Source organism: Prionailurus bengalensis, chromosome A1 (assembly GCF_016509475.1).
Source record: "Prionailurus bengalensis isolate Pbe53 chromosome A1, Fcat_Pben_1.1_paternal_pri, whole genome shotgun sequence".
Lineage (NCBI taxonomy): Eukaryota > Metazoa > Chordata > Mammalia > Carnivora > Felidae > Prionailurus > Prionailurus bengalensis.
This window is the reverse complement of record NC_057343.1, coordinates 188,591,777-188,611,048: the sequence shown is the minus strand read 5'-3', so window position 1 is coordinate 188,611,048 and position 19,272 is coordinate 188,591,777. Positions and strand designations below refer to the sequence as shown.

Sequence of the window (19,272 nt, the reverse complement as noted above, 5' to 3'; positions counted from 1 at the left end):
GTCTGAGGCCAGTAGTTTTCTATGTGCTTCTTAGCCTAAGGTGTTGGTTTCACTTGTGCAAGAGTGGTAAGGGCCTCCACCCCAGCATTAGCCTTGAGCTGCTCCATGCCTATCTTGGAGTTCTGCATAAAATTTTGTTCAAAGAGAGGACAACAAATTTGAAACGTACCAATCTCATCTAAGTCACCCTTGTTCCAGTTGGAAACTGGGGACCAATTAGTAGAAGGGACTTGCCCAAAGGAAATAAGCCATAACATCAGAGCCATACTGAGAACCCAGGATTCTGATTCCCATTCTCTTTCTCCTTCCATCAATCCATGTTACCCAGGCCATACAGCTAAGAGCTGAGAGCCAAACTGAGACTTTGTCTTTAGACAGTCCTTTGGGGCTGCTAAACTTAACCACCATGCTGTATTCCTCAGCAAATTAAAAAACACCACATATTTGCTGTGCAAAATTAAAGAAAACCAATACATCAGCTCCAGCAGTGAATGGCTTTAATGCTGTTTAGCTGGTTGCCTGGTGGATTTAAAGTGGCAGCAAAACAGTAGGAGTGACAAACTCTGGGCTTATTAACCAGACTCCAGTCCCTGTAGTTGTGGGGGGATTTCCACAGCACAATGAGCACAGGATGACTGCACTGAAGGCACTGTGGCCTTCCTACCTTCAGGCTCACCCCATGCAAGGGGTCCTCAGAGCACCCTTTCCACCCATCTTGCTTCTCACCTTCTGAGATTCCTCTGTTCTCCTGGAAAACATTGGGTTCACAGGGGAGGTAGCATGGTATAATGGTTGGAATGTGGTCTCTAGAATCAGACAGGGCTTGGCCCTGCAGATACTTGACATTAGGTTATAAGGAATTAATCTCAGGAGATAAATGACCTTGGGTGAATTAATCCCTTTGTACCTCAATTCCTCATTTTCAGAATAAGAGATAATAGTTGTGGGTATGTTGGGGTAGGAGAGTGAATTAATATACACAAAGTACGCAAATTACATCCTTAAACACAGTAGGGGCTCAAGTGTTTGGCATGAGGAGCAAACACCTCTACATTGTATCTCTTTCTTCTGGAAGGCTCACTTGGGCCTTTTTTTGTCTCTGAGGTGTTTCTATTTTTTCCATCCATATAATCAGAGGAGAAAAGATGACTCTAGACTAGTCGTTCTCAACCAGGGGTGATTTTATCTCCCAGGGTACATGTGGCAACGTCTTGAGAAATTTTGGGTTGTCACATCTTAATGGTATCTAGATACCAGGGATTCTGCTAAACATTCCCCAGGACAGCCCCTGACCACAAAGAACAATCTAGAACAAAATTGCAATAGTGCCAAGGTGGAGAACCCCTTGCTGTAGACAATTACACTAAAAACACTTAGTACCATTTTTGCTCACAATTTTTGAGAGCCTAATATATGCCAGTCATTGTGCTAAACCCCTTTTCACAGACAATCTCATTTGAACTTTATAACCCTATAAGGTGGGAACTATTAGTCTCCTTGTGTTGAAAGCTTAACCAGCATGTTCAGGAACATGCATCCAGTGAGTGGATTTCACCCCCAGGCAGCCTGACTCCTCAGAGTCATGATTCACTCTCTTCCAACTCTGCCCCCTCATTTACCACATCCATCACCCACTCAGAGTTTGCTTCTGATCAGGCAGAAAAGTGACCAGGGGCTTTTTGGAGGGGTGGACATTTGGAGGGGAGTTCATCTTAGTAGGTCCACCAGATGGCATTGAACTCCATTGCCAAAAACCCTCGAAAAGAGTTACCTGAACTGACATGCACAACCAGCCTCCACCAAGTTAGGTAAAGCTAGATATATTGGGACATTATTTTTCCTTGATCTATTTTTCTTTGACAGTCCCAAAAAGTGAATCTTAGCATCTTAAATTCCCTTCCATGCCCATCAAAAGTGGAGTTCTATGAATTCTGAAACAAATCACATCAAAGAAAATAATGAACAAGCAAAATATATCAAGACATCCTAGGGAGTCGAAGACCCAGGAAAACATGTTCTAGGATCTTCCAATGAAGCTAGACACTCAAGGGAGACTGTGTTTTCTCTGTGGAAGAAGTCTGAAGCTGTTGATATAAGAAAAGAAATTGATGGAGCCCCAATTGAATGCTGGACACGAAGTAGGAGGGATATAGCAGTCCCAAGACTGCACCCTAAGACTTCAGATTCATTGTGAATGTTATCTTTTTTTCCGATTGGAAAGCAAAATCAAAGCATAAAGGAGAACTAGAGCACCTCAAAATGAATAAAGATAATAATAAATGCCTAACTGTATATGCAACAATTAAAATCCACTGAGAATTCAGTTTGTTAAGACACAGTGTTGGGTGCTTTTCCTATGCTGGGTCATTTTATCCTCATGAGTATGCTATGAGTCTGAGCCAAATGTTCTTGCCATTGCATAGATAAGGAAACTCATCACACTTTTCACAAAAAGGTGGAGTTGTTAAGTTTGGCTCAAGATACACTCTTCTTCCTGCCTTTAGTTAGTGTTAAAACACCATTCGAGGTGAATAAGTATGAATTTCTCTTTCTGTTCAGATGAGTGGTGTTAGCTTGGAATCTAAATATATTTCTTGTGGATGGAGTGAGCTGTTAGGATTCTAGCCTCTCTTTTCTTAGCTGAGAAATGGGAAGTTTCTTGTACCACTTATAAATGTGAATTCCCACTAATGGAAGATGGATTTGGAAGACATAGAGGGGGGGAGGATAAGGGGAAACCACAAGATAAGTCAATGACCTGCGTAGATGACAATGCCAACAGCCACCTTGGTGTTTCTGATGGTGCAGCCTCGAAGCAGAAGACTCTCACTGCCAAAGCCGGTCCTCGACTGGTCAGGATGCTCCCTGGGGATGAGGAAATATGGAGAGTGGTTTGGTGGCCTCTCTATGTTGTCACTGGTTAGTGTCATAAAACTAGAAGTGGTGAGTGAACTCGACCTCTCTCCTGCCTCATTTTCAGAAGAGCGGTGGACATTATTAACTTTGCGTCTAATCTTCATGTTCCTGCTCCCGGGAGTCCACTGCTCCTGGGAGTCCTGGTGGGGGCTGGACCATTACAAGGGAATTATCCATTCCTCTGGAAATCATCACTCACCCACCTTCAAGTCAGAGCTTTGCTGAAAAAGCCTTGGCTGATTCAGATTTCTCACTCAAAACAATTTTTGGGACACAGTGTGGGAACTGGCTTGTGGCCCTACAAAGATTGTGCTGTGTTTCCTCAGGCAGTGTTCCCTGCTCACTCTCACCCCACAGCTGGGACCAGATGGCACAAGTTCAATGTGCAAGTCTGTCAACATCAAAGTCACCAGACAGTCCCCATTTCTCACACTGTGAGATGGCAAGGCTCCTCTTGTTTGGAGCTAAATCTCTCACACGCCTCTCTCCTGTATCACCCTCCTCTTGCTCAGTCTCTTGTGAAATAAACAGACCTCCAAGGAGGTGGATGTGGCCCTCTGTGTAGTGTATGGGAGGCAGCTCCTTAAAGCAGAGGGAGAGCTCTTTCTCTGCTCTAGCCTCAGGTGCATGGCAGTTTTCCACCTCTCACCAGAGACTTCTGAGGCCAACCAACACCTGTTATAACTTGGGATCTGGCCCTTACTCGATCCTAATGCTCTTCCTTGGGGATATTCAGGTCATTTAAATATAACTTCCCCAAAACATTAGGAGGAACAAAAAAAAATAGTAATCTGAACCTGTAGGGCTTTTCTCTGTTTAGTTCTTAAGTGCTTCATTTCTCTAGGTCCAGTTATAATTGTTTTCCATTTACAAACGCAGTTAATCGTCATGACAACCTTGTAAGATAGGTTATGTTATCATACCCACTTTATAGACAGAGAAACTGAGGCAAGCTCATAAAGCTAGTAAATGGCAGAATAGGGATTCAAGTCCACAAAGTCTGGCTCTAAAGTGCTATACTGCCACTCAATATGCCTTTTAATACCAACTATTCCTTACAGTGGTTATAAACTAAGTTTACTTACATCATTTTATTTGATTCTTGATAGCTCTGGGAAGTTAGCAGGGTGATTATCCTTCCTTGTGAAAAAGATAAAGCCCAGAGAGGGTGAGAGAATTTTCCAAGGCTGCACACCTAGTACATGGGATATCCTAGGACTCAAGAACCCAGGCCACAGATACCAGCCCTCATGCATTTTTCCAACACTAGGGTTCCCCACTAACTTGCATTGAATCACAGAGTGATTTCCATTTGCATTTTGTAAATATGAAATTTATTGTCAAATTGGTTTCCATATAACACTCAGTGCTCATCCCAACAGGTATCCTCCTCAATGCCCATCACCAACTTTCCCCTCTCTCCCACCCCTCATCAACCCTCAGTTTATTCTCAGTTTTTAAGAGTCTCTCATGGTTTGCCTCCCTCCCTAACCTTTTTTTTTTCCTTCCCCTCCCCCATGGTCTTCTGTTAAATTTCTCAGGATCCACAAAAGTGTGAAAACATATGATATCTGTCTTTCTCTGTATGACTTATTTCACTTAGCATAACACTCTCCAGTTCCATCTATGTTGCTACAAAAGGCCATATTTCATTCTTTCTCATTGCCACGTAGTATTCCATTGTGTTTATAAACCACAATTTCTTTATCCATTTATCAGTTGATGGACATTTAGGCTCTTTCCATAATTTGGCTATTGTTGAAAGTGCTGCTATAAACATTGGGGTACAAGTACCCCTGTCCATCAGCACTCCTGTATCCCTTGGGTAAATTCCTAGCAGTGTTATTTTTTGGTCATAGGGTAGACCTGTTTTTAATTTTTTGAGGAACCTCAACACGGTTTTCCACATTAGCTGCATCAGTTTGCATTCCCACCAACAGTGCAAGAGGGTTCCCGCTTCTCTACATCCTCGCCAGCATCTATAGTCTCCTGATTTGTTCATTTTAGCCACTCTGACTGGAGTGAGGTGATATCTCAGGGTGTTTTTGATTTGTATTTCCCTGACGAGGAGTGACATTGAGCATCTTTTCATGTGTCTGTTGGCCATCTGGATGTCTTCTTTAGAGACATGTCTATTCATGTCTTCTGCCCATTTCTTCACTGGATTATTTGTTTTTAATGTCCACTTAGTTTTGAAAGAGAGAGAGAGAGAGAGAGAGAGAGAGAGCGTGAGCAGGGGAGGGACAGAGAGAGGGAGACACAGAATCCAAAGCTGGTGTCAGGCTCTGAGCTGTCAGCATAGAGCCCAGCGTGGGGCTTGAACCCATGAACTGCAAGATCATGACCTGAGCTGAAGTCTGATACTTGACTGATTGAGCCACCCAGGCGCCCTTGATTTGCAATTCTTTTGATTCTAACAAGAGAATGTTTCACAGCTGACTTGGGATGAATCAAATCCACAAACCACAGCATGAGGGAGGGCCTCTTTGCTGGGGCAGGTGGCAAGCTCTACCTGAACAGATGTCTGCGACGAATTCTCCTCTTTGCCAGGAGCTCAGGCCCTTCTCTGCCTGTCTCCATCTGTGCTGTGTGTTTGGAAATAATACGTGTTTAAGAGCTGCTGGTTATCTTGTATTGTTCTTATCCTTTCCCCTCTCATACTGCTCTTCATGACATTCCATACATGCCTGAGAAAATGTGGGTGGAGAGAAAGCACAGACATCTGCCTTCTAAGAAGTCTATTTAAGCTTCATTCCAGACTTGCTTGGTCAAGAGTTTACCTTATCAAGCAGAGCTCTGTTCTGCACAACAAGAGGAAACACACTGGAGCTGAAAGACCTGAATTTAAGTCCTGGTGTTGTCTGGTACCTATTGTGCACCTTTGGGTCTATATGGAAAAGACTCAGATCATCAGATTCCCTATCTGAAAAATGGAGATCATAATACTCATTTCCTTGGATGGTTGTACAGATTCAATGAGGTGATGTCCCGTGTAAGTACTCTAAAGGCTATTATAAGGGCATTTATTCACATCTGTTACCACCGCTTGTTTTTGGTCTTTCTCTGCATGAAGTAGTCTGATGTGGGAGCAGAAACACAGTAAGATTCTGAGGCCAAACCAAAGTTGAGGCATAAGAATAACAATTGCAACAGCGCAGCCACCATTAACTGAGTGTTTACTCTGTGCTAGTTGTTGTGCTAAGGGTTTTTCATGTGATAACTTAATTCTTAGGAAAGTCCTATGATGTAGATCTCAGAATCTTTATTTAACAGATAGGAAAACCAAGACCCAGAGAGGTTAATTTACTCAAAGCCAAGTCTGTCAAACTAAAAAGTCCCTGTTTTTACCTGCGATGCGATACAAGCTCTTTTAGAAAACTGACCTTAATGACATCATACTAGCTTTTCCTGAGAGTGTAGTCTGATTGTTAAATTTAACCCTGCAAGATAATTAACTGCCATGCTGGCAAAAAAAAAAGAGTAGGAAAAGTTTCCCAATTTAGGTTTCTCTAGCAGTTTTTAAAAACATTTTTTTTTAACATTTATTTATTTTTTAGACAGAGAGAGACAGAGCATGAACAGGGGAGGGGCAGAGAGAGAGGGAGACACAGAATCCGAAGTAGGCTCCAGGCTCTGAGCCGTCAGCACAGAGCCCGCCGCGGGGCTCGAACTCATGGACCATGAGATCGTGACCTGAGCCGAAGTCGGACGCTTGACCGACCGAGCCACCCAGGCACCCCTCTCTAGCAGTTTTTAAAATGTTTACTTATTTATTTTGAGAGGGAAAGAGAGAGAGAGAGCACGAGCAACGGAAGGGCAGAGAATCCCAAGCAGGCTCCGCACTGTCAGCTCAGATCCAACTAGGAATCAATCTTAGGAACCAAACCGTGAGATCATGACCTGAGCCGAAATCAAGAGTTGGACACTTAACCAACTGAGCCACCAAGCTCAGCTAGCTCAGCTAGCATTTCTTTAAGGCAAAAAGCAAGACACATCCTCAGGACCCCAATGCTTCTTTCTTTGGCCGTTTCAAGAACAAATGTTTCCAGCAGCACAGGGGCATTAGATACTTACATATAACCCTTAAACTTGTTGAGGTGGTTGTTGGGTTTCTCACACACGATGGTGTTGCAGAAACATTCGGGTTCGAACTGTACCTCCTGTGTGTGAGAGAGATCACCATGAGGTTATTAATTCAGAGGAATTCAGTTTTAATAGGATCACTAGGAGAGCTAATCACTGTAAGAAGCACTGCGAATAAGGTTATCTCTGCTTTGTCACACTGCAAGAGTTATAAAATGTGAGAAGAAAAGTGAAATCCTCATTAAGAAGGAGGAAGTAGGTGCAATGAAAATGCTGGAAAGTCGGATGTAGGGCAGAGGGAGGCTCCTGCCTGGCTCACATTTCTCTGGCAGTCCTGGGTTTGAGTTTCCTGACCAGCACTGTCCAACGAAGCTCACAGCGATGATGGGAGTGTCATAAGTCCTCACTGCCCAATGTGGAAGCTACTAATCATGTGTGCCTGGTGAAATGTGGAAATAGGACCAAGAAATCGATTTTGAAATTGTATTTAATTTTAATTAAAGCTAAATAGCTACATGTGGCAGGTGGCTACCACATTGGGCAGCACAGAAATAATAAAAAAGAGATTATAAATCACACCACCTAAAGGTAACCAGAATTAATATTCTTGTGTGTATAATACTTCCAGGGTTAAAATACATATATACATATGTGTGTGTGTGTGTGTGTGTAAATTGTACAAAGCACATACATGTATAATGTGCACACATTTATGTATTTTGGAAGATGAGATGGTGTTCATATAAACTGAAAGTTTTTACATCTTAAATTTTTTATACATCTTAACACCTGGATAGAAACCTGGTGTATGAATGCCACCATGTTCATTTAACCATTTCCCTAGAGAACAGTTATATTGTCTCAATTTGTTTTTCTGTTGTAAACATGATGTGAAAACTGTAGCTAATAAACAGGCTTTGCTGTACTCTTGCTTCTTCTAGATGCTGTGATGAGGACATACTATCATTATATGAATATATATATATATGTATATATATATATATTTTAGAGGGAGAGGGAGAGAGAGGGAGGGAGAGAGAGAGAGGCAGAAGGAGAGGGGGAGAAAGAATCCCAAGAAGGCTCCACACCCAGTGCAGAGCCTGATGCAGGGCTTGATCCCATGACCGTGAGATCATGACCTGAACTGAAATCAAGAGTTGGATGCTCAACTGACTGAACCAGCCAGGTGCCCCACATATTATTTATTTTTACATTTATAATTATTCTATGAAGAATACTAATCGTCCTCTCTTTAGGAATGGAAAAACCATGGCTCAGAAGGGTAGGTAGGCTGCTCATAGCTGTACCAGCACTGGGATTTGAACCCAAGTATGACTGCAGGCCCCTTGTTTTCTACTTGCACAGCATGCTGCCGCCTCCCGCCCAAGTAAACATTCCTATAGCTAAGTACTTCAGACACATTCTTGCCTTTTTCTCCATGATTTCTCTTTCATTAGGTTATCTAGTTGTACAATATCTTAGAGTCCAATGTTGGGGGCAAGGGACACAACTGGAGAAGAGGAGATCTTGCTTTCTATCCACGTTGGCTAATACTCCCTTCAATTTTCAAGCCTCAGTTTCCTACTCTGTAGACTGGGACTAACACCACCTTCCCTGTCCATTTCATTTGTGTCTGGAAAGATAGAATTCATGTGGAAAGTTTTAGCAGATGTAACACGCTATGTAGAAGGAAGGAGTGTTAAAGATGGGATTAGAAATGGTTTCCTGGGTAGAGCTTTCGGCATGGGGCCTGAATTTATTGCCAAAAGCTTCAAGGTACAGCTGTTCAAAGGGGCAAATTGATTAGAAGAAATGATAGCATTTTCTGGCTTCGTATAAATATACTGTCCATTGGATCTGTGGGGGCGCCAACATAAATAAACTCTCCACTCACTTGAAATAAATTACCCATCCAGGAGTTTCTAAAAATATGGTCCTTTTCTCTCCAGGTATCGATTCTTTCAGGGACAAACACTTGCCGAGTCCTGAGATGATGACAAATCACGCTGTAATTTGTCAGCTGCTTTCATGCCTCTGATTAAGCCGTGTGCTTCACTCTGAGCTATACCTCTCGGCTCATTACAGGCTTTCTAAATCCAAACTCATTTCAGGTATGAGTGGCAGCGGGTCTGAGAGCTAATGATCCTGCTGCAGTCAGTTCACGGTGTCTGTTTAATCATACCCAGCAGATGCCAGCAATGTGAGGTTTGCGACTCTTGTCCCTCAGCTGGGGCTTCCTGGTCACCTTCCTCCTCAAGTGTCCCTTGTTCTCTTTTTCTTCTGGGAACTGGCCTTGGGTCCTCTGTCTCCCTCTATCCTGGAGGTGACTTCGCCCTTTCTAATTACCTTTTCCCTGGGCTTCCTACTTCCTTTCTCAAGATGGGCTGTGAAGAGGGGCATGTGGGTCTTGCTACCTTCCAAGATAACCTCTCAGGATTACTTGTTCTGAAGGACTTGCTATAGCCACTCCAGGGAGTTGCCAGGAGAACCAAGGATAGGAAGGCATGGGGGTGGGGGGTCTATACGAAACCCTATAAATCTGTCAGGGTCATTATTTTTTTATTTTTAATGTTAATTTATTTATGAGAGACACAGCATAAGCTGGGGAGGGGCAGAGAGAGAGAGAGAGAGAGAGAGAGAGAGAGAGAGAGAGAGAATATATCCAAAGCAGGCTCTAGGCTCTGAGCTGTCAGCATAGAGCCCATTGTGAGGCTTGGACTCATGAACTCTGAGATCATGATCTGGGCCCAAGGCTTAAGCAACTGAGTCACCCAGGTGTCCTGAGGGTCCTCATTTTAACCTTGGTCAGAAGTTTCTGATTCCCTTCTGATTCATTACCACACAGCTCTTTTTAGCTTGCGGATGTAGCCTACCTATCTGACATTTCTTTCCGACTCAGCCCTTTACCTGAGAAAGCCCCACTAATAAGCAAAAAGGCCTGGGGAGCCATCAGGGTCCAGGAAAAGATAAAGCCTTTCCAGAGAGGAAGGTGTATGTCTCTGCAGTTCTTCAGGCCAGACCCACCTCCTCTGAACACACACAATGTGCCAGGCACCTGTCATTAGGTTCTCACAGTAACTGGTAGATGTGCAAATGGAGACTGAAGTAAAGCAATTGTCTTGTGGCTGGTAACAGGACCATGACTGCCCCTCAAATCACTGGAATCCAAAGCTAATTACCATCATTGTTGTCGCCATGGTCAATTGGTGTTACCATCATCGATATGTTTAATCCTCTTTGTCCTCCTATTTTTACTGTTCTTGCCACAGCACTTATTGAGTGCTTGCTGTGTGCCAAGAACCAACTAAATATCTTATACACACTATTGCCTTTAAATTACACAATAATGCTATCAGGTAGGTATGATCATTATCTCTATTTTACAAGTGAAGGAATTAAGGTCAAGGAGATCCAGTGATTTTCCCAGTGACACACAGATAGCAAAATGAGAACCAGGATTTAACCATAGGACTTCTGATGTCATATGGTTTGCTCTCTTAAACCATGGTGTTATTTTGATGCACAAAGGAAAGATCAGTGTTTAAGGTCTCCTCTTGGCTCCATTTCCTTTCCTATGTTCCTTTCCTACTTTTTATAATTGAAGTATCTGATATTATAAATAAATTCATATATGTGGAATTAAAAAACCAACCCCCAAAACACTGAGCTCATAGATCTAGAGAACAGATTGGAGGCTGCCAGAGATGGGGTGGGTGAAATGGGTAAAGGGGATCAAAAGATAATAAACTTTCAGTTAAAAAATAAGTCATGCAATGCAATGTATAGCAAGACTATAGTTAATAATATTGTACTGTATATTTGAAAGTTACTAAGAGTACATCTTAAAAGATCTCATCACAAGAAAAAAAATTATAACTATGTGAGGTAATGGATGTTAACTAGACTTATTGTGATTTCACAGTATATACAAATATGAAATAATTATGTTATGTACCTAAAACTAATAAGTGACTTATATCTTAATAAAAAAATAAGCAAACCCCAATGCCTAGAAATCATCATTATTATCATGATCATGATCAGCATCATCCTTTTTAATGTGGGTCAAATAAGGAAGCATAAAAACCTAAATTACATAATATTGTCATGATGACCTTTGATTTGCCTCTATTGAATGTTTTTGATTGTTTCTAAAAGATTTCTATGTTTTATAAAAGGTTTTTCTTATAGTCATTGGCTCACTCTCATCCTTTTTCTTAAGATCTATATAGACAGCTAGTTGGTAGGCAGGTCAAGACATTTCTAGACCAGAGTATCTCAACTTTGGCACTATTGACATTTTGGGCTGGATAATTCTTTGACTTTTAGCAGCATTCCTGGTCTTTAAGAACTTGATACCAGTAGTACTCTCCCCTTCTGCCAGATGTGATGACCAAAAATGTTTAAGGACATTGCCCAGTGTTTCCTGCATAGAACTGAGCATTGCTTTAGAACAAATTCAGGGTAAGGAGATATAAAGTTGCCCAGATTGAGAACACCCTCTAACCTATCTGTCCATCAGGAGAGGACACGATAGGATTTTTTTTTCCTTTCTCTTCAATTGGAAAAAAAAGGTTAGGTTTTATGACTGGGGGGAGGGAGGGTCCTAATGACTTGTAATAAGAGACATCTGCATATATCACTCTATACTATATAAACTATGGAGTCTATTATATAAGCATGGTGGGGGTTTCCTTGCAATATATGTACTGTGCTAAGGTTAAAAATAAAAGGGAAATGATAATGGAAAAAAGTGAATTCCTTGTCTAAAATATAGTAGAAAATATATAGAAAAGACCACAACTAATAACCAATGCAATGTGTTATCTTTTCCAAGTATATTTGCATTTTAAAGTGGGGTACCTTCAAAGGGTAGAGGTTAAGACCCTACCTAGATAGGGGACATTCTTTTGAGGATTGTATACATACATACATACATACACATATACATATATTAATTTTTTAAGCACTTAAGAAGGTTTTTTTTGCCACCTCCTCTGTGAAGCCCACCCAAATCTCCATAGACCCTTTCACCCCAGCCAATGAGAATTGTTCCTTTTTATGTGCTTCCACACCACACTGCTCATGACTCCATTTAACACTTACATATCTGAATCTATGCTTCCTCTCATAGCCTGCTAGCTTCATCTGGGACATCTCCCATAATACCTTGTGGCAACAGGCATACCACCAAGACTTGTTGAGATAAGGTTAGTACTGGAGAGGGTGATATTAGGAATGTATATATTGAAAGGTGATGGATGAAGAGATGAAAGGAAGACCTCTCTGTAAAGATCACCCAAAACAATTGGGAAAAGCCCCAGGGACAAATCTTAACTTTGATTCATGGGAATAGGACTTCTTCTTGTAAGGAAATTCTTTGGCTCAACTAATTAAAAAAAATAGATAAAGTCCTAGATCCCAACATTCCAACATGGGCCAGACTAGTCTCTTATCCATTCATTCATGTATTCAAACATTTATTGAAGATCCATTATATATGAGGCATGGGGGAAAGTGAGAATCAGAAAGAAGGGAGAGTTTCTTCACTATTTTTTTTAATATTTATTTTTGAGAGAGAGTGACAGAGCATGAGCAGGGGAGGGGCAGAAAGAGAGGGAGGTACAGAATCTGAAGCAGACTCCAGGCTCTGAGCTGTCAGCAGACAGCCCAACGTGGGGCTTGAACTCATGAACCATGAGATCATGACCTGAACCAAAGTTGGACGCATAACCGACTGAGCCACCCAGGTGCCCCAGCAGGGAGAGGTTTCTGACACAAGTCAATTATTGGAATCATAAAATAACTCAAAACTCCCAGATTATCCCAGGTACATCAATGGCAATATGTATAACCCCTTCTTTGGGGTTAAGGTATCCTCACTGACCTACGGCTCAGAACCAACAAGCTGCATCCCCCAAGGACCACTGGGAAGGCCAAGGTTTAGCAAACAGGATGAAATATGTTCTAGTAGCCAGAATAGGCTATTTCCCCTGCACTGACCTAAACTTTTATTTTCCTAGACTTATTTTCCACTGTTCTTCACAAATGAATTTCAAGTTGATTAATAAATATGATTATATAAATGTATTAATGAGTTTTTGAAATTATTTGTAGTAGATAGTTGCTTTCTGGCTACCCACCTTCCAATCTGCTCTCTTTTCCTTAACAATCCTTTGACTTCCTTTTGAGAAATTACCTCTCCTCTGTGCTTTGTAATGTTGATGAATTCTAAGTCAGGATGCCCTTCCCATTAGACTTGCTCACTCTGGGACTTTGACTTGAGTGCAATGACTCAAGGAAGGAAAAACAAATGAGATCATGAAGTAATTGCTTCTTCCAATACTCTCCCATTGCACTGAGATTTCCTTTTTTTTGGTTCTTTTTTGGGAGCTGGGGTTTCAACTTTCCTTTGATTCTGTGAGCCAGACTGTGTGATTCTTCTTCCCTTCTACCCTACCTCCCACCACATTTTTGCAAGGATACTATTTTGCTTAAGTTAGCCAGAACTATTTCTGCTTCTTGCAAAAAGAAGTCTGATAAAAACAGTGGCCTATTCATTTGCATGGATAGATCTCCATCTTTAAAAACTAATGATTTTTATTTATTTGGTGAAATTGCAGTTCACAAAATGCTGCCCCTTATTTACTTGATCTTAATCGATCTTCCCAGATTTCCTGTAGAGAGTTCAGGACAGGTTAGTCCCATTTTATTGGAAAGAAAACTGAGTGTTGATTGTACTAAGTAGCTTGCCCAAGGTCACACAGCTCATGAGCACCAAGGTGTGTCTGATTCTAAAGCTTATACATGTCCTTTCCTTGATGTAAGCATTTAATGCTATCTGCCCACAGGGAAAAAAACCCTCTGGGCCTTTTTCATGCTTATTTGCAGGTTTTCCATATTGATAATTCTCTTAAACTTCCATTGCCAAGCTCAAGTGTTAGACTTCTTAAGGACCCATGTGTCCACCACAGACAATAGCAATCTCTCCTTCCTTTGAACAGACAATTCTTAATATCCATACTACTCACTTGGAACTTGTAATATCTTACACTCTTAATAGTTAAATACCAAGCCATTTCTACAAGCCAATTGGTAGATTCAACATTGCAACTTATCTACAAATCCCTATATGCAGCAAGAAGCCATCTGTAGACAGAGTAAAAATAAGTCTCACACACATGGTTTTCCAATTTCTGCAGGGATTCTTGAGATCAGCAAATTACAAATCCAAATCCACAGCTTTTTGTTTTATTTTCATAATAATGGACAAAGGACAATTGCTTTCAGGTATGAGGGTTGGGGAGGGGTAAGGTTTTCAAAGATTTTTGATAATCACAAAGGGTCTTTAAATTAAAAAAAATAGGTACCCACAGTCTTAAATTCTTAGAGGATAAGAAGTATACTTTAGATCACTTTGAAACCCCACCACGGTCATTAGGAAATATTCAAGAAAGAGTCTGTTAGTAGAAGAGAGACAGAAGTCAGCTAATTTTTTTCCTTAAACACAGAATATACTTATTTACAGAGTTTTTACTTTGATCCAGGGACATGTGTGAAAAAGAATTGAATCCGGGATGACCAAGCTTTGGTGCAGCTCTGTCTCTGTTTCTACATGACTCTCAGGGTAGATGACTAGAAAATCAGCCCCATACTGGAGAGAGGATGGTAAAGCAGAACTAAGTCTTTGTGGAGGGCTCATGGAGGTGGAGCCAGGTTTCAGATACACAGATTACAGCCTTCCAGGGGCTACACAGGAGATACACCGCATGCAACCTTAGGGGAATACTCTTTAAAGTTTCGCTTCTTTTTTAAAGCTTATTAGTTTGGAGAAAGCTCAAATCAAATGTTCTTCACTCCCTAGCTGCTGATCCAGGTGACTGAGGTTTCCTTCCTGGCATACAAATAAGCAACCCTCTGATTTCTGAGAATTCTGTCTGAAAAATAATGACAGTTACCAGCATTTGATAACCTTCCTGTCCCTGGCCAGTGGTTGAGGTTCTTTTCAAGATAACCTGCAACAGAGTGACTGACGGTTACTTTCCTTTCTGACTCTGGGTGAGGAAATGATCTGCATATGCAATCACCTGGGTGTGTGTCCCTGCCTGCCCAAGAGATTCCCACCAAAGCACACAGACTGGGTTACAGGGCTGTGGGCAGGAGATGCGATCTAAGGATTCCATACAGTCTTGTGTGGCCTTTTTTCAAGTGTACAAATTGTTCTGATTCTTATTCAGGGCTAAGACTAAATTTAATCTCAAAATCAAGTTATGACATTTTCCAAGATATAAGGCATGGGTTTGACATGCCAAGAAAATACTGGGAAAAGAATGATGTTTTCTGTCATTCTTAAAAGGAAACAATTACTAATTGTTTGTGGGACTGTTTATTAATAAATGTCTTTGTGATTCCCTGTTAGAGTATAGAGTCACAGCCTCTCTCTCATTTACAGCTGAACACTATAGCACCTGGCACAGAGGATATATTCAAGGACCCACTGGTGAATCAGTGAGTGAATACATGATACCTGAAATATGGACATCTGCCACCAAGTGGGCAGTGCTGCCTTAACAGAATACAGTGTTAAACTGGCAAATTTTTTCTGCATCCGTTTTTCTTGCTGTGGATAACTGAGACCAAAGAAAGTAACATGACATCCAATATTTTGTACCTCATATTTTTGGCAAAGAAGATCACAAAAAAGACAGTATGAATTCTGGTTTGAGAAACTTCAATATTAAGTTAGTCACAGAAGAGATGACCATAATGTGTCACCTCTCATGAACAACAACAAAATATCATAGCACAGATCTAATCAGATACTAGTTGGGTAAATGAATTTATTGACTGAAACACAGTGAGGTAGGCACTACTGCTGAGAGTGATAAGTCTGTGGAAGCACAGAGGAAGGAGAGATTCACTCTGGGTACATTGTAGAGGATGTTGTGGAGGCAGAGAGAAGGCAGATAGGGAAGGAAGGTTTTGTAAGCAGGAATACCACCAGGGGCATGGGAGAAAGACAGACAACCTCAGGCCTCTCTCCTTAAGGATAGAGGAACTTGGCCAACAGTAAGTTGGGTGTATATAGCATAATTATATAATGGATATTTATTGCTGAGCCGCTCAGAACTCTCCTGCACCTAGACCAATTTCCACCATACAGTTGAAACAGAGGATGCCTTTCCCTCTAGCCTGAGTTAATTGGTCTAGGGGTGGGTACATAATACCAGCCAGACCAACCTGTGTCTCTTTCCCAGTCCCTCTCAAGAGGTGAAGCTGTGAGTGTAGGTCTGTTTGTGAGAGATGAAAGCCAAATACAGAGAGAAACACAGACAAAAAAAATGAGCATTGCACTGATGGATTCCAAATTTCTGGTTGACATGACCCTATGGCCCAATTCACCCTGTTTTCTTTCAATAAAGTCTCTGTCTAAGCTATTTTGAATTAGGGTTCTGTCACATGCAGTCAAGAGTCTTGACTAATCCTTATACTAGATTGGTATGGTTCTCCTTTGAGGCATCAAATATTTCCCACATTGGGCTGAAATACTCACAGTTATCCTTAGTGGTTAAGACTGTGAAGACCACTATCAAAATGTAAATATGTTATCATGGGGTAGGGAGACAGTGGGAAAGAAGAAAAGTTGAAGCTATCATCTATTAACACCTTTAGATGATCATATCTTTCATATAACCTAGCAGAGCTTCCTCATAAGGCCCTAAAGGGACAAAAATTAAAAAAAGACTTTTTAAAAATGTTTTCTAACATTTATTTGTTGTTGAGAGACAGAGTGAGACAGAGCACAAGCAGGGGAGGGGCGGAGAGAGAGGGAGACACAGAATCTGAAGGAGGCTCCAGGCTCTGAGTTGTCAGTACAGAACTGGAAGCAGGGATCTAACCCATGAACCATGAGGCCATGACCTGAGCCAAAGTCAGACGTTCAACCAGCTAGGCCTCCCAGGCACCCCTAAAAAAGACTTTTTAATAGAAGTTTTCAAATAGTGCTAAACACTGGGAAGGAGAAGGGATCTCCCATGTTTGTGGTGTGTGTGTGTGTGTGTGTGTGTGTGTGTGTGCATGCCTGCGCACACGCTCATGTCTTAGAAGACCTCTGGAGGGGAGACTCACCAAAAAAAGGTCAGAGGACTGCAAAAAATAAAAGTAAGTTTTTTTTAGGGTTGTGTCCATCATGGTTTCATTATTATCATTGCAAATAATTGTATAGTTTCATTATTTTCATATTTGTGAAATTGTATTTATTTGAGAAATAAAATAAACATGTAAAGGGATCTAAGAATTACTTTAGCAAAGGGAAAAGTAATCAGGTACATCCAAATTGCCTTCCAAGTTTGGCATAACCCTGCATTAGCTGAGGAATCTTTGATAAGATTTAATCTTTTAGAAATTGTTTCCCCATCTTGAAATTATTACTAATTCTTCCCTTTCTACTTCTAAGGATTGTTTGTGTCAAATATCAAACTACAGTATACTTTGTACTACAGAGGATAATTGACTGTCTAATGTGGGAGAAGGACTTACATATTTAATATTGGTGAGGTTGTGTAAAGACCTCTAGTCCTGAATTTCAAGTACCAGAATAAATCCTCATCTATTTAATCTTTAAAAAGTTCTAGTTCTGTCCATTTAATGGCACAGAAATAATGATCAATCCAATACCAATATGTACCTTCAACATGTACTTATTGTGATTTCTAAACACCATTTTCTCTTAAAAGGAACTAGATCTATTGAAGACTATTGAGGTCATGAAAAAGAGCTCAGGAGCCAATGTGAAGAAGGTCCCACTGGCTAAAAATGGGGCAATCAATAAAGATAACAAACGCACTGATTTGACACACATCAAATATGTTTAAATCCATGAGTGCATATTGATAGTAAAATAGACAAACTCATTGGTCACCTGTGCTGGATGGTAGGGAATCAATTCATGCAACAGTGACATATCCACCCACAAACACAAATCTAACCTGAATCAGATTTAGGCACTAGCTCTAACTGCCAATTTACAGAAATACAATGAACAGGGAGACATGTTAAATGACATAACTGAGAGACAATGCGATCAGCAAAATCCAGACTATGGGAAATTTCATAGAACAATCTTATTTATTCAGCAACAAGAACTAAATATACAAGAAAAACAAACAAACAAAAAAAAAAAGAAAGATGAATAGGGAACCTATCGAATAAAAGAGAGTTAAGCTTATCTAAGTGTTTAGACTTATTTGGATTCTGCTTTTTTTATTTAAAAAAAAATTTTTAAAAATGTTTATTTATTTTTGAGACAGAGAGAGACAGAGCATGAATGGGGGAGGGTCAGAGAGAGGGAGACACAGAATCTGAAACAGGCTCCAGGCTCTGAGCTGTCAGCACAGAGCCGAACGTGGGGCTCGAACCCACGGACCGCAAGATCATGACCTGAGCTGAAGTCGGCCGCTTAACCGACTGAGCCACCCAGGCGCCCCTGATTCTGCTTTTTTTTAAAAAAATGTTTTTATTTATTTTTGAGAGACAGAGAGAGCAAAAGTGGGGCAGGGGCAGAGAGATGGGGGACAGAGGATCCTAAGCAGACCCTGTGCTGAAAGCAGAGAGCTTGATGTGGGGCTCAAACTCATGAACCATGAGATCATGATCTGAGCTGAAGTTGGATGCTTAACTGACTGAGCCACCCATGTACCTCTAGACTTGTTTGGATTCTGATTCAAATAAACTGGAAGATATTGAACACTGAATTGAAAGTTGATATCAAGGAATTAATGCTAATATTTTAGGAATGATAATGGTATAGGGGCATTTTTAAGAAATCCTATCCTTGAGAGATAGATATTAAAATGTTTGCCAGTAAAATGTTGCAACATTGAAGATTTGCTTTGAAATAAATTGCAGAATGAAGACGGTGAGGCTATTGATAAAACAAGATTGATTATGAGTTGATTGTTGAAATCAGGTGATGGGCACATTAGAAACTTATCATATTATTCTCCCTACTTTTGGATATGCTTGAAAATTTTCATAATAAAGAGTTAAAATAAGATAATCCTGAGTTTAAGTCCAAGCTTAGTCCACTGCTAGCAAGGTTACTTAACTCATCTGTCAAATGGCGATAATCAAAGTGCTTATCTCACAGGGTTATTTATGGGGAGTATAAAGAGATAATAGGTATAAAACACTTAGGAGAACTGCCTATGGGACACAGTATATGTTTAATCAACCTATCTGTTGATATTATTTATTATCATCATATATCATCAT

The 19,272-nt window shown here is 40.8% G+C and overlaps 1 protein-coding gene across 1 annotated transcript in view; it reads right to left on the bottom strand.

The window, feature by feature from the left end:
* ATP10B (ATPase phospholipid transporting 10B (putative)) overlaps positions 1–19,272 on the bottom strand; it is a 256,201-nt gene that overhangs the window by 62,929 nt on the left and 174,000 nt on the right. The window contains exons 6-7 of the mRNA XM_043596691.1: positions 6,991–7,076; positions 2,759–2,865 (exon numbers count right to left, since the gene is read on the bottom strand). Coding sequence (XP_043452626.1) covers positions 2,759–2,865; positions 6,991–7,076 — 193 coding nt within the window. The remainder of the gene's footprint in view (positions 1–2,758; positions 2,866–6,990; positions 7,077–19,272) is intronic.